Source organism: Lycorma delicatula, chromosome 4, assembly GCF_047948215.1.
Source record: "Lycorma delicatula isolate Av1 chromosome 4, ASM4794821v1, whole genome shotgun sequence".
NCBI lineage: Eukaryota > Metazoa > Arthropoda > Insecta > Hemiptera > Fulgoridae > Lycorma > Lycorma delicatula.
The window spans coordinates 61358071-61374811 of NC_134458.1; the positions used below are offsets into that span (position 1 = coordinate 61358071).

Here is a 16741-nt window from a genome sequence, read left to right on the forward strand (position 1 = left end):
TTCAGCTTCTGAAGAACAGTTAAACACTCTAAGCAATACTGGAAGGAGAATAATGGATGAAATTTCACACCACATAGATATTTACCAGCTTATGAATCATAATAGTTATGCTATTTTCAAAAGTCTGGAGAAATGTCTGATTCATAAAATGATGTTGAAAATAACTGTAACTAAAAAATAGATTTATTTTTATATATATTTAATAATATATATTATGTAAATATATATATTTAAAAATATAAAATTAGATTGTAATGCTTCTAATACATGACTGGTGATTAAATTGAAGCCTGGAGTTAAATTTGCATTTATTTATTTATCTATCAATCACTTTCAGAACTTGGCAGACACCTTAGGAAGGAAATTTGTTTTCGTTATTGCCTTCTGTACTATTTGAAACTGATAAAACTGAAATACTTAAGGGTGATGTTCCGCAAATAACCTCACTTCAGAAATTACATCAATGTTGCTATATTTAAAAAATATCCTGTTCTTGTTTTCCTCCTGACAAGCTGTTTGCATCTTACAGTGAAATTATTAATGAATGCCCCGATTCACTTGCTGGAAATAATTTCCGCAAGAACAATTATGTGATCCATCATCTATTCAATAATACGTCAAATCTGTAAAACATTTGTTAGGTAGCAGTCCTAACATTGCCAGAATTTGATCATGACTTTGTTCTGTGTTATTAATAGTATTTTGATAATAAAAATAATGGTCAGCCAACTTATATCAGATATTCAACTGTGTTGAGTTTAGTCTGCTTACACAGATGTATGTATTAGGTGAAATTAAATTAGGCTTACCATATTTTTTGGGTCCGACCCAGGACATATTTTTGAAATAACTTAAAAGTCTTAGCAGTTTATTTATTCAGTTGTATTTTTTACTAGACATGACTTTTTTTTCAGAAAAGATTTCTTTTAATTACATCATAAAATTCATAACAAGAAAATTCTGAATTAATTTTAACATTTAGCAGATGGTTAGCAGTAGATACTGATAGTCTACTCCTTTCTACAGACCAAATGTTCCCCGTAATTGAAAAAACTCTCTCAACTGGAGTAGATGTCCCAGGCAAAGACATCACAAACATAAAATATTGGTCTTCCAAAACACCTTAAAAATTGCATTCCACTTTTCTTCAATAATATCTGGTATTTTTCAGAACTTGAACTGCAACCTACCTTTTGGTTTTTTAATTACCCTGTTCAACAATGTACGTTCATCAAATAGGTCATCAATATTTATGGAATCTTCTTTTATAATTTCATTAACAACTTGTGCACTCTCTTCTAAATCAGACCAGGCAATTTCAGTTCATAAATTTATCCACTGAAACTTACTAACTTTATCAAAACTGGTTCTCCACAACTCTAGTACTGGATACTAGAATTATAACAATTGTCTACGCTCGAGAAGAATATTTGTTCCTGAACATCATTATTTTCTTTTAGAGTGCATAGCAATTCTTTGGCAGAAGATGGTATAAATTTGTGGGTTTTTCTTTCCTGAAGTCGACAAATTAGTTCAGAATATGTCTGAAATGCTTCTATTGCATTGATAAAATTAGCTTTCAATTTCAGAACTACATTATTAAATAACTGTAGATTACTGTATAAAAATTTCAAAATCAGTCGCTTTCTAGATTTAAAAAAAATCAAATAATAATTTTGGCCATTTTTCACAAGATAAGTATGATTTTAGGCCATCAAAAATGTAAAGAATTCTTTCTATTGCAAGTAACAAACTAATGAACCTTGTGCTGCTATGAGATAATACTTTTTTTAATCCGTTTCTATAAATTCACAAAACTCTTTAAGTTTCGTTACTCTTACTATACATATGTGAAAATATCTATAAATTTTTATAACAACTTTTATGTCCAGGGGGAGAGAATCACATGCTGTTTGTACTGAATTGTGTACAATGCGAGCTGAACAACCGGTTCCTAAAATAGGTATATCTAAATCACTTTGATCTTTTCTGAACACATTTTCATTCCTCTTTCTCTTCACACCACCAAAATTACTGTTAGTGTTATCAGCAGTATAATAAACCAACTTTTCTGCAAGTTTGTATTTTTTCACACACTGTAAAAGATACAGAGTCAAAATTTAAGCAGTTTCACCTGACACATCATCAAAATTTAAAAGTTTAACTTGAATTCCCTCCTCCAGACTGAAATATCTTACAACAATCACAACAAGTTTCACTTCACTTCTGTTTGAGCTATCCATCATTATTATTACATAATTAATATTTTCCAAAAAACGCAACACATCAAATATAAATGGTGAAATAGCGTTAACAATAATCACCTCAGTTTTAGTTCTAGCAAATTAAAATTTTGGGTCATATAACACTTTTTAACCAGTTAAGATCTGCAGTCTGATGTTTTGAAACTGAGTTCATGTCTAGCAGTGTCAAAATATAGCTTCTTTAGCAGGACACTCCAGATCAGTGTTATTGTTAGTCCCATTTTTGGCTTTAAACAAATTTCTTATGTTTGCTGAAGCAGTAGCATTAATAGCACTCCTATGTTTAGCCATTTTTACATGGTCTTCAATATCACCCTTTCCTTTACATAAAACAGAAAATTCTGCAGTATGTAGCATCCAATAAGCACGTTCATTGTTACTGTCATTACACAATTTCAAAATTTTGTATTCCTTTTGCAGTAAACATTAAACACGCATTTTCTTTTGCCCGTTGCTAAACGATGAGACAAAAAACAAATAGAGATAAAATGATCAAAAATGTGTAAACAAGTCAGTTCACACACAAAAACAACATAAACACATCGCCCCTGATGTATTGCCAAGTGACTAGGTAAAAACTTATGGCAAGACCGGTAGCCATGCCTCCATCTAAATCAGCAACGCTTGCTCCAAGGTCGACTGAGAGATGCACAATCATAAGAGAATATTTAAAAATGCAATGTTGAACATATAGGTCTAAAATTAAAAACCATCCTCACCGGTCATAAAATTCTCAAACCCCGGACATTTTTGCAACCCTGGACAGTACTAAAAACTCACGACTGCCCAGGCTAATCCCAGTTGTACGGTAAGCCTATACTAAATATATGAGAAAGTTGCCAATCTGTGTTGATCGGAACAATTAGATTAGATGTGTTGGAGAATAAGTAAATTATCGGTTATAAAGGCTTGTCTATAAATTTTAAAGGTATTTTTTTACAGAACTTTGGTACGGAGAGATCAAGCACACTGGAAATTTATTGCGTTCACAAACTATAATGAAATGTTGTAAGTCGAAATGTTATTAATCGTTGAATATGAGGACTCTATAGTAGTTTTACGATGTTGTTTCTGCACAGGATTATGAAATCATCAATATAATGATGCCCAGTGTATTTATTTTTCTAGATATTTCAGCTTTCTGATAAAAAAAAAGTCTTCAACATGTAGCAAATGTATTTCAGTCAGAAAGCTAAAGACAGGTAAACTTGCCAGCAAACTAACTTTAGTGTGTATTTGTTTTTAATTTTAGTAACATGATCCTTGGACACGGCACACAAAATACGTTAATGAAAATAAATAAATAACGGGGAAACAAAATCAATAATGGGGAATGTAAGATGGATGCAATGTTTGAAAAATCTACACCTTGAACCAAAGTCAAATGCATCTAGAACCCAGTCAACATTGGTATTAAGTTACAAATGAAGTAAATTTTCAATATAATGGTTTGCATTAAGGTTTTTTCATTTTGATGTGTTCTGATATTCCGTTATTGCTTTTTAATTCTTCTGGCAATATGTTGGTTTCTTTAATATATATATGTATATAGGACTAAAAATTAAATTATACCAAAGGATACAAGTTTAGATTTTTCTGAAATGTATTAATCCTGAATTTTATCAGAAAATTGATTCTTATTACAATAATCATTAACTACATACCGCATTCAAAACTCCATTACAGGTTATAAAATTCTTATACATATATCTCTTAAATGTAAGAAACGAATTAAAACTGTTTAACAAAACAGATTTGTACTAACAGAATCTTTTTCCAAGTTTAACAGAATCATTTTCCAACAACCGGTCAACAGGTTTATCACTGTAGAACATAAAGAAAAGCTGTACAAGCCATGGCAGTTCCACACATCTGAACATTTTACCTGAAAAATAAACTGTTGCAAAATAATAAATTCCTAAAAAAGATACTTAAATACAAACAGTAACTTATATGATCAAACGATTAATTGTTGCAATGTCATTTGTCAAAAGTAATTAACAGTTTAAACTACACTTACTTTTAATGATGCAAGCAAGCAATTACTTTTAAATAACCAAAGATAAACAAACGATGATAAAGTAATACTTCAAAACACAAAACAAAATATATTTAATTAAAGTTAGAGCTGTTTTAATTATAAAAGGATTACATGGTGCATTGCATTTTCCATATATAATAAGTAATACATAAAAATATACAAAAATATTATTCAACGAGGCTAACATACTAACCTACAAGTGAATCGACCTTAGTAACAAATTGTTAACTCACCCTGCCGTAACAGCTTTTAGCAATTTAAGTTTTGTAGTTTTTATTTTCAATTTTTTAAGTAACAAAGTGAGAGTTACTCAACTTTTGAACGCTAATGTCATATTAGCTACTGAATAAAATATAATCGAAATAATATGCATCCACACAAATTAGATATATTTAAATCTATCCCTAAGTACTTAAATAGATAAATTAGTTGAAAAATTTGTGATGTATTTTTTAGACTTGATATGTTATTCGCTTTCAATTTTTTTAAATAAAATTTTGTCAAAGTGTAATTTGATTGTAATAATTTTACCACTATTAGTACAAATTACCAATTTTTAACAGGATTTTACAGGAAAAACTGTGAGGCAACTGTAATCATAAAAATAAATAAAAATTACTTTAATTTTATTGTGCGGTGTAAATTATCATTTTAATTTTTTTGCACCAATGAAATAGCTGTTTTTGTTTAAAAAATGTTTTTATAAATGGAGTAACCATTACAAATTGTCTCACATTTTATCACACCACATTTATTACATGATGCATGCATTTTCAACTATGTTTATCGTTGTAAATAGATATCAGTCAGAGTTGTCTCCTTCAACTGTTGAATTATATTGATTTCAGTTAAGTGACTTCCTTATATTTTCCTTATCTCTTCGATGTTCAAAGCGGTTAAAACTCTCTTTTATTCTTCAACACATATACAATATTACTTTATTTACATGAACAATTTTAAGAATGAAATTTTATAGTAAAGTTAATAATCTTCATTTACAAATAAACACAATGTAAAAGTTTGAAATTTATTTTTTTAATTTCATCTAAATAATTACTAGGCTAGATAACGTCTAAATAACATTACTAGGCTAGATTTAGTATGCTGTATGTTAAGTTGCTTCTAAAATACCAGGAAAAGTGCACATTTGTTCACTACATAGAGAATACAGTACCCGTCACAGGAAATCAAACACGATTGAGTCATCCTCATTAATCGAGTAATGTGCGCAATAGAATTATCGGAAAAGGCAAATATACCAATTTACTCCTAACCTAATTATTTTAATGCTTAGTAATAGATTTTAATAATTCTGATCTGTCAGATATTAATGGAAAATTAATTTTTTTTTTTAATTTTTCAAGCGATAATTGTTATACTGAATCGTACAAAGTACAATGTATTTTGTGACAATTTTATCATATTATGTGAATTTTTTTCCAACATAATGTTCATTTTTATCAAGCAAACATGTTATAAATCTGTTATGGTTTTCCATAAATGCTAACAAGTATGCAAATGTTAACTATACCGTGTTTGTAAAATCAAATATTAGGTCTATTTTTTGTTAATGAACATGATAGTATAAGATATTATTGAACTATTGCTAAGAATTGAAATAAGCGAAGCCGATAAACAAAACATATAAAATTTTCTTAAGTTTGACAATGCTTACGTTCCTAAACAAAATTTCTCCAAGAAATGATTAATAATTAAACGATAAAATACGTAATAATTCATTTAAAAAAATTAAATAACTATAATTTTATGGGCTTCTTAATAAAATGTTAACACTCATTAAGCATTAAACATTAAACAAAAGTTTTATTAATAATACGATCAGATGTATCATGAAAAAACCTCATTTTTTCTCGAACAAAAAAATTATATAGTTTCAGCCAAAAAGATTTGAAAAAATATTTGTTTAGAGTAAGAGCTACATAAATACCTGACCGCCGGCATATATTAAGCAAAAAATTAAATTACAAATAATTCATCTGAAAAACTTAATTGCTCTGTCTTACCGATAAATCCAAGCTGACAAAAATCTAAGACGAACCGACTCTGTTTATTAGCGATACGATCATAAGCTGCTATTTTCATAGTCGTTATAAAGTGTGGTTTAGCTAAAATGTCATCTAGTTGATCATAGAAAACCGCTTTAGGCTGAGAATACATCATTAAGTATGCAAAATCTAAATTCTGTTTACTACGCCAACGAACTCTCTCTGGAGGATCACCTAATGTTATCCTCAGTCTAGACGTATCTGGATAATAGGCTGGTGAAGGAGAAATCACTTCTAATACTCCAGAATTAAATTCATCCTGAAAACTAAATATGAAATAGTAATACGTTAAAATATTTTAATTTTAGGCTGGAAAGCAAAATTCTCGTGGAGATGGAAAAAAAAAATTCATTCCAAATTTGAGAGTAGATTACTTATACAAGACGTATCTTGTTGATTAAAATATCAAAAATATTTTCTTTTAATAAGAAATTATACTATGCTGAAAATATTCATAATCTCAATTAACTATACAGTAGCCAACATGTAACGACGAGCTTAGATGATCAGCCCGCACATCACTGCTATACTATTGTTCTCAGAAATATTGGCATACCGTGATTAATCATCTCTTAGTAGAATAAACATGAAGCTCGATATGTTGAGTAGCAATCATCACCGCTCTAAGCTCATCGTAACTTGGTGGCAACTATACCTTCTTATATGCCAGGATTAACAAATCTGTCATTTAATACAGTACGATTTAAATAAATTTCTTCACATATACAAGATAAATATACAATTATGCAAATTAAATTTGAACAAAAATCGGTAAATTTAAGATATCTAAAAAACATGTTTAAAATGGGTGATTTAATGCAAGATAAATTCAAACAAAGTAAAAATATTAACTGAGTTACAAGGGTGGAAGTAGATAAAGAAAAACAACCAAAAAGCTAGTGAAAAACATTGGTATTCTAAAATTTAAAACGCTTAAAAAATAGCATTTAAAATATTAAAATAAAGCAGAAATGTAAGACATTTTACATTTTATTGGAAATTGGATTCCAATTTCCTAAAGGCATAGTGCAATAAAGCATTAAGATTATGGGACAGCCAGTTTAATTTGCAATCGGCAAAGAATTAATTAGTAATCATATTGTATTAATTCACATTCAACAAAAATTCTCCTGATAATTCTGATCAGAAGCCTAATGAAGAGAAAATAAAGCAGACGGTTACAATACATGAGCTGAAAGTTGCCCCTTGCCGACTGCTGCATCTAGTGTACTAGTTACTGTTTTGTACTAGTTTGTTGTGTTTGTATTTTATATACAAATGTGTCATATTAGCCGGATGATCATTTAGTTAGATAACAAACTTCGTTCGCCCAAGCTGCCTAAACCAGCTAACAGATCGGTTAGCAAAGTTAGGGGGCAAACCTTCAACGCACTTAATGTACAGAAAAACAATAAGGGTTTGGAAAGGAAAGAGGCACAAGGGTCATGATCGGATTAATTATTAACTGCTGTGAGAGGTTTACGACTTAGAAAGTCTTAAAGAAATAAGTGAATGTATTATTAAGGATATGGAATAAAATGTCTTCAATCATGTCAAACTAATGAAAATAATAAAAAGCCAGAGAACAAATTGCAAAGATAGAAGATGTAAGGATTGCACCTTAGTCAGAAAAGTGTTATGAAATCAGGGGATGCACTTTTTTAATACATTTTAATTTGAACATGCATAAGTTTGAAAGTAAGATTTCTTCTTCTGATGTGTATTTATCTTAGATTTTTATAAACTGTAAAATCTAATTTATTATTTTTACAGGAGAATGTTAAAAATCAGACGGGTGGATAAATTGACAAATGAAGAGTTGTTGTATCAAATTGATAGAGATTAGCATTTGGAAAAATATAGTTATAAGAAGAGACAGACTTATAGGCCACATATTAAGGCATCCTGGAATAGTCGCTTTAATATTGGAGGGACAGATACAAGGAAAAAATTGTGCGGCAGGCAACGTTTGGAATATGTAAAAGATTGTTAGGGATGTAGGATGTACGGGGTATACCGAAATGAAATGACTGGCACTATATAGGGAATTTTGTAGTGCTGCATCAAACCAGTCAAATGAGTGAAGACAGAAAAAGTTCAGGTATTTGCTGATGCCATCAAAGTTTGGTTCAAGACCATGAATTTTGATGCTATACAACTATTAGGAAAAAATTTTAAGTCGCACCAATATCTTCATATAAACTTAAGTATAACTTATTTTTTACAACATTGACAACCCACAATCTCCGCCTTAGAAACATCATCTTGCAATAACAAGAAGTAACTGTGTTGACATTTTCCATAAATAAAATCAAGGAATCAAATGTATCACTTGTTGCTGAAATGCTATAACTCTGACCAAAATATCTGGGCAAATAACACACATATTTATCACAACCACTGTTCTCACAACTGCCGATCAAATTATTCGTCTATTAAGTTGAAGTATTGCTGTCAGATTAAATTTTCAGTGAAAGCTACCTTAATTAAGGAAAACAGTACACTGTGTAAGTCACAGAAAACATCTCTACCTGTTCTCAATTGACTGAATTCTGGGATTAATTTAACCACTCACCAGTAAACAGTCTTTTTAGATGCCATTTAAAAGCAATTAATTACGTAAAATTAAACAAAAAAAAAATTGTGGTGTTTTGGGATAAATTCCAATAACACTCCTCCTTTAATACGTAAAAATAATTGCAAAATGTAAATAAGAAAAGGTTCTTGTTAAAAGGCTGCTTAAAGCATGTAGTTGCAATTTGCTGAGCAATGGGTCACCACTACTTAAACATCTTCCTGTTTTCTGTGGAGCATTGTATATTAGATTACAAAATAAATAATTTACAATGTGCATTTGAAAATTAAACATCTTTATTTGGTAACAAAAATGTTTCTTTGAATTTGTTGCAAGTCTTGTTGATTTCTTCTAAAAATTCCTGACTTTTCCTTAGGAAAAGATTCATTGACGTCATGTTGTATTTAGAAAATTAATTTTCAATTATGACTTGAGAAATAGAAAAACAAGATGGTTGTGGAAATAAATGGACTGAAGAAAAGACAAAGAAAATTAGTCAAAGCATAAAAAAATGCTGAAAGAAATTATCTTTAACATTGTCCATACACAAAAAAATAAAGTAAGATTACAATAATGACATAAAATAATAAGTAGAATAGGCAGTGTATAAACACACACAGTAATGAGTATTTGACCATTAAACTTAGAAATATGACATTCTTGATATCATGCCACCACACCTCAAACCCCTGTGGTTGGGACACTAAAAATGTTAAACTGAAAGGGTAAGATTACACATCGTTTTTAAAACACAAGAGATAAATAATATTTTATCTTTTATTTATGTTACGTGTTAAAAGATTCAAACCTAAAACCTGAATGTATACACACATCTACCACTCATCACAATATAGGTTACTTGCATCTCATCACATTAGTTTTTACGAAAAGAATAGTGTATGTTTTAAATAAAAATCAACCTGTTTTCCATGGAACATTGTTTATTAGATTACAAAATAAATAATTTACAATGCATACCTTAAAATTAATTGACAATATTAATATTTAAGTGGATATTAAAGTTCAGACTTTACAGACACTGTACAATTCCAGCCTCTGTGTAATACTTTGGTTATGTAAACTGTATACATTAAGTAATTGCCAATACACAAATATTTATTGAACACTTCTTTTATTCACCTTTAATTTACAATAATTTAATCACTAAACTGAATTATAATGCGTTACAATAAATAAAGTCTAACAATATTTAATATCAGCTGGTTCAGTATATAATAAATGAATCTTAACAAACACATTATAAAATTAAATTACAATTATTCTGAAATTTTTTACATCGGGAACAAAATATGATTTATTAACAACACATAAAAAACAATTTATAATACTATAATCATATTTCTAAAACTGAATCGATTGCACTTTTTATTATTACAATAACATATTCTATTTCACCAAGAAAATTATTTTCTAAAAAATTAAGAAAAAATATTTTTATATAACAATTATATAAACTTGCGATAGTAAAATTTTAGCAAATTATTTTTTGAGAACTATTAAAATTGCAAACACCCGAAGAAAAGCTATACTGTTAGAACCTTTTTCTTTCATTTTTTTCAAAAGAATCCCACAGGAATGGCAGTCTACTTGCCAATCCTGTGGTTATTCATACTTTACATAAAAAAGGAAGACAAAATAGAAGTTAATATAATCGCAGAGGAAGTTCTCTGCTTTCAGTAACCTTTATAATCTTATAAAAGTGGTAGAAAATAGAAGAGAAGAAGACATCAATAAACAATTTGGAGAATATATTAGAGTTGTATAGAAAGGGAAGACCTTGGCAGAACAAGTAGCTTTTGCAAAAATAGTAATCTTAGTTAGAATGGTGATATATAACAATTATACAATTACATTTTTACATTTTAAAAAGGTATATTATTCTGCTGGGGAAAAAAATGTCCAATGCCTTTTCTACAGTTAAAATTATTTGGAATTGTCGGTACAATTAAAATCAAAAAAGGGCATAATATAACAAGACGTTGACTGATCGATTTTAATTGTGTTCTAGGTAGTCGTAAAAGAATGGAGGAAAACATTGAAACTTAATGTGGTAGAAACAAAACATTTAGGTTACAAAAAGGACAATCCAGGAATAGATTAATTCCAACGAAAAAACAAATGTTTCACAAGTATTAAAAATAAAGCAAAATCTCTAAAACTGTTGTAATAGAATTAAATTAATTAATTCATCAGTCAAAAAAAAATTCTTAAATATAAATCTCTTAAAATATACAATAAAAAATTTCTTAAACAAATGTAACAAAGAATTTTTTTTAACTTCTTAATTTTTTTAGGAAGGTTTTCACCTTGTAGAGTAATTTTACATTACATTTTTTTTACACTTTCTGACAGTATATATTTTCAAAAATATTTCTATTTTCAAGCATCAATTGATATTTGCAAAGATATAACTTAAAATAGTAGAGATGCAGATAGAATTTCAGAACACAGCAAGTGACTTTGCATCAAATCTCCAACCTGTATTGATTAGGTTTGCAGTTCTTAAACGTTCAAAACACTTTTTATACTGTTAACAGAATATATTTGTGAATGTAATAAAACAATTATGATTTGATTACGGACTTAAATTTGAAAATTCAACGCCCTCACAGGTTATAACTATCTTATCAGAAAGAGAAAGCCGATAAATATTTAACCAATGAAGAGAAACGTTCACTCTTCCGTATCTCAGATTAAATCTAACATTCAACGCCCCCACAGATTACTTCAATAACTACATTATAAGAAAGAGAAATCCAATAAGAATTTAACCAATGACAAGAAAAATTCACTCATCCGTACCTCAGATTACACCAAACATTCAACGCCCACACAGATTTTTTCTATAACTCTTATCATAGGGGTAAAGCCGATAAAAATTTAATCAATGACATGAAACGTTCACTCTTCCGTATCTAAGATTACACCAAACATCTAACGCCCTCACAGATTACTTTTATAAATATCATATACGACAGCAAAAGCCAATAAAAATTTAACCAGTGACAAGAAACACTCACTCTTTCGTATCTCAGATTACACCTAACATTCAACGCCCTCACAGATTACTTCAGTAACTACCTTATCAGAAAGAGAAAGCCGATAAAAATTTAACCAATGCCAAGAAACGTTCACTCTTCCGTACCTCAGATTACACCTAACATTCAACGCCTTTACAGATTACTTCAATTACTGCCTTATCAGAAAGAGAAAGCCTGTATTTTTTTTTTGTTGTTTACTGTCACAGTAAATAGCTTAATCGCTTCATACATTGACTGCCAACATTGTAGGATTTACAAAGCCTTTTGTAGGTACTTAAATTATGAGTTTGTTGTGTATAGAGTTTCACTATTGTTTAAAACTCTTTTCCATTCAATTGTCATTATTAGCACGTTTATTTTATTTTAAATACGCACAATATGAAATTTAATTCATTACCTAAAGTTGATTTTTATTTTTGTAGTATAGTACCTTTTTCAGTTTGGATTTTTAAGATAACAGCCAATAAATTTTTTCTTTCATTTAACTACTACTATTAGTGTAAGGTCATACACACAATAGGCATAGATTTACAAATTACTTTATACAGTCCACTACTATTGAGAAGAATCGTAAAATATACTTTATTGACAGGACAAAAGTCAGTTAAATTTATCAAATGAATTTAGTTCATAGTAAATAATAATAATAATAATAGAATAATTCACTCGATGGAATAAATGATAGATTTGCATAAAGTTTGTGTAATAATTTATTTTATTTAATGGAATTTACAAATACATACATACAGAGTTTCGTTAACTCTTTTATAACCATTGAATTGTGCAGACAGTGATTAATAGTTTGCAGTATCATTATAACAACATTTATATTATACTAGTACATACAATTTTACTCATCAAGGTATTTGAGGTTCTTTATACATTGTTGGTGTATGTCTTTCTGTCATACCATTGTGGATCTTGAAGTTCAAAACTCTCAGTTTCCATTTCCTGAGCAAACATTCTTTATTTAACAAACTTCTTGTTCATTAATATTTTATTAAGCGACTTGCAAAAATAAAAATGATACAGTATTTGACACTTTGAGGAAGAGCCTGCAGTCACAAATTAAGTTTTTATATGGAAAAATTATTAATGAAATAGCCTTAATCCACTCCATGTTAATATTATTACTTTTAGTACTTAAAAAACAGTTGACAATTTGGTCAATCTCCAGATTTTTCTGTTCCATGCAAATCTATCTGCATAGATTCGTTAAAATGTTTTCCATAAATGTAACTTTCTGTACGGGATTAAAACAAAACGTAACTCAAAAATCCATACAAAATTTTTCATATTTAAAATTATTATAAATGATTTCGCTTAAATAAATCGTTTACGCCATGGATATGGCACACAGCAAGGTTGGCATTATTTACATCAATCTTCTTATAATTAAATTCTCTACAATTTATGTTTAAAAAATGTATGATTTATTGCCAATTTAACAATGTTATTGTACGTCAAACGTAAAAAATGTGTTTTTTGACCCTATTTTAGGCGTTTTACACGGGATACCTTAGAAACTAAAAGAAATACAGTTCTGAGACCTATGTTTTTTTGATTTCCCAGCTCAAAAACCATAAGAAACAATTGATTTTGCCCCTAAATTGACCTTCCCAGAATTTCAGAAAACCTTAATTTACCCGGAGGAACTGAAACTCAGCGAAATCTTTCACCCTGTATAACTCGCTAACGAAGGTTTTCAGACCTATGTTTATATGAACTTTTTTCTTATTTTTAGCCTCTAGAATGAGTTGTCAAAGTATTGCCCTATCCTCCTGAGTCACTCTGTATATACTTATATTTAGTTAATGTAAGTCATACATTCCCCTAAATTGACCTTCCCAGAATTTCAGAAAACCTTAATTTACCCGGAGGAACTGAAACTCAGCGAAATCTTTCACCCTGTATAACTCGCTAACGAAGGTTTTCAGACCTATGTTTATATGAACTTTTTTCTTATTTTTAGCCTCTAGAATGAGTTGTCAAAGTATTGCCCTATCCTCCTGAGTCACTCTGTATATACTTATATTTAGTTAATGTAAGTCATACATTCTTATTATTAATGAAATAAGTCATAATAAATTCATATCGATAACAAAGTATAAGTTCATATTGAATACACTAATATTGACAATACAAAACAGTATAAATTTACTTTATAAACAAAAATAATTACTAAAAAAATAATGTAAAATGTAAAACGGCATGTAGGTTACTCTTATAAGATAACAACTGATAATAAATAATTTACAAAACAAAAAGTAAAATGAAATTTAAGATATATAAATGTCAATGCATTACGTTGTAAAAATACTTTAAATAAGATGTACAACTGTACATATCCACCACAAAAAAATTAGTGTACAGTTTTAAATATAATGCCCCTCATCATCGATATCAAATTTGAACTACAGATATGTTTTAGTAAAAAATTTCTGCTGTTAAATATATTCTTATTGAAATAAGAATACAGACTAAAATGGTAACAAAATTACTAAAAAAATAACTTTAAACCTTAAACAGATTTTCGTTCTAGGCGTAGTGCAAATCGATATTCTTTAAACATCTTAAAGCCATAGAATTCTTTAATCTTAAATAACGCCATAGAAAATTACAATTTAAAAATGTTCAATAATTTGGATCGCTTGCCAAGAAGTGAATTAAAAAAAATAATACATCTTTCAGTCTCTATTATAAATAAATAATTACATCCACTGTAATAAATACAAGGTATACTTACGTTCTGTCTACAGATACCGATTCAAACTTAAAAAATCAAGAATTTTAATGTAAATTTTCATCGTAAAACAGAATTTGAAAGAATCTTTATTATATTAAATTTTTAAAAAATTTGTACTGGCCAAAAGCCAATAATATTTTAAATAAATTAATAAAGTTTTTAAAATAAAATTTAATTTAACCCTATATTATTTTATGTGAACATATTTTTATAACTGCCGTGGAAAACCAGGAAATGAAGGATAAAAATTTATATATCTTCACCAGTAAACACATTATAAAAAACTACTTAGATAAGTTTTAGGCCCTTATCCAAAGAGCAGTAGGAGGAAATGAATTTGATATTTTACTTAATAAGAAAGTTATGCAATATTGGTTTTTTTTTTAAAAAAGCCCTGCCCATTTCCACCTCCATGGTCTGATTTTGCCCATGTTCACAAGAAAGTGAAATACATAAATATATAGATATGCTAAAGACAAAAGTATAAACAGTTTACCACCAACAGTACAGAATTCAATAATGCTTCTTACCTTATGCTTATTGTTTTTTTGTAATAGTGCTTTCAAGGATTTCCCTCATCATCAGTTATAAAATTAAAAAAAAATTGTTATGCAGCTAGCCACACATACAGTACTGTACTCAATTTTTTTAATAATATTTAATATGATTACATATTTTTACACGTTTACAATTTTATTCTGAATTTAATGTGCGATTGTTTAAAAGAAAACGTTTAACTGATGATGAGGGGAACCCTTGAAAGCGCTATTATGAAAAAAACAGTACGCATAAGGTAAGAAGCATTATTGAATTCTGTACTGTCAGTGGTAAACGTTTTTTATATTATTGTCTTTGGTGTAATTAATACAAGAGGACAAATACAATAACAAAAGAATTGGTTTTGCTAATATATATATATATATATATATATATATACACTTTTTGAACTTTTACCCATTACAATAGGTAGCTCTCTTATGAAATCTACCTAAAAGTAAGATTCAGATAATAAGATTTTTTCCAACTACTTGTCCCGTTCAAACAATATTAGACTATTTTTGAATAGTGTTGTATTCTAATGTTACGTGAATAGTAGACCTTGATCATTTTGTATTGAACTTAAGTGAACTCTTAAACAAAATTTAATTAATAAAGTGAAAATTGAATTTTAAACAAAATTTTTAAATCACGTTTTTCACTCATTAAAAAAAAAAAATTATAACTTTTTTAAACCGATAAACTGACAACCCCTTGTGTCTTTCTGCATAATTTACAGCCAAAAACACCAGGTAAGAATCTTTATTTGTTATTGAGAAAACCGGTCAATTGTGTAAAAATATAGTTTTGAGAAAACTAAAAAAGTACATTACATGTAACGAATACTTCCAAATGACAAATGACAAATACTTCCAATGACAAATATTTCTTTAAAAAAATTTTCTAGTCAACACATTTTATAAGAAATAGGATATTTGTATGACCACAAATAAACAAAATGACAAAAAGAAGTAATAGAAGAGGGCATTAATTTACTCCACCATATAGAAATTCAACTTGGAGTATTTAAAAATGGGGTTTACTGTTGAGATCTAGTAGATGCGACTAGCATTAATTAAGCGATTCCTCTACAACAGTTAGCAATTTATGTAGCTGCTTAAATAAAATTATGATTTACCACAATATTTTATCAAAAACTTCCAGTTTCAAATACAAAATTATTTAAACCGCTGAAACTTAACGTAACAATGGAAATTAAGAAAACAGACATTCATTAGCAGAAATCAGCTAAAATAAAATATAAGATCATACGACCGATTAAAAATCTATACAATTGATAACAGGAAAAGTGAGAATACAAACTGAAAATCTAGAAATATTTGAAACAACACAAGGTGTAAGGCAAGGATGTACACTTATAACTTATAAGGTGCTTTTTAACTTAGCCATATTACAAATTAGAATAATGTCTTGTTAAGGTATAGCAATT

At 28.6% G+C, this 16741-nt stretch overlaps 1 protein-coding gene across 1 annotated transcript in view; it reads right to left on the bottom strand.

Annotated features, from left to right (window-relative positions):
* Positions 1 to 16741, bottom strand: part of LOC142322624 (alpha-1,3-mannosyl-glycoprotein 4-beta-N-acetylglucosaminyltransferase B-like) — a 45881-nt gene that overhangs the window by 11682 nt on the left and 17458 nt on the right. The window contains exons 2-4 of the mRNA XM_075361702.1: positions 6330 to 6637; positions 4057 to 4149; positions 3473 to 3502 (exon numbers count right to left, since the gene is read on the bottom strand). Of these exons, the coding sequence (XP_075217817.1) occupies positions 3473 to 3502; positions 4057 to 4149; positions 6330 to 6637 (431 nt within the window). The remainder of the gene's footprint in view (positions 1 to 3472; positions 3503 to 4056; positions 4150 to 6329; positions 6638 to 16741) is intronic.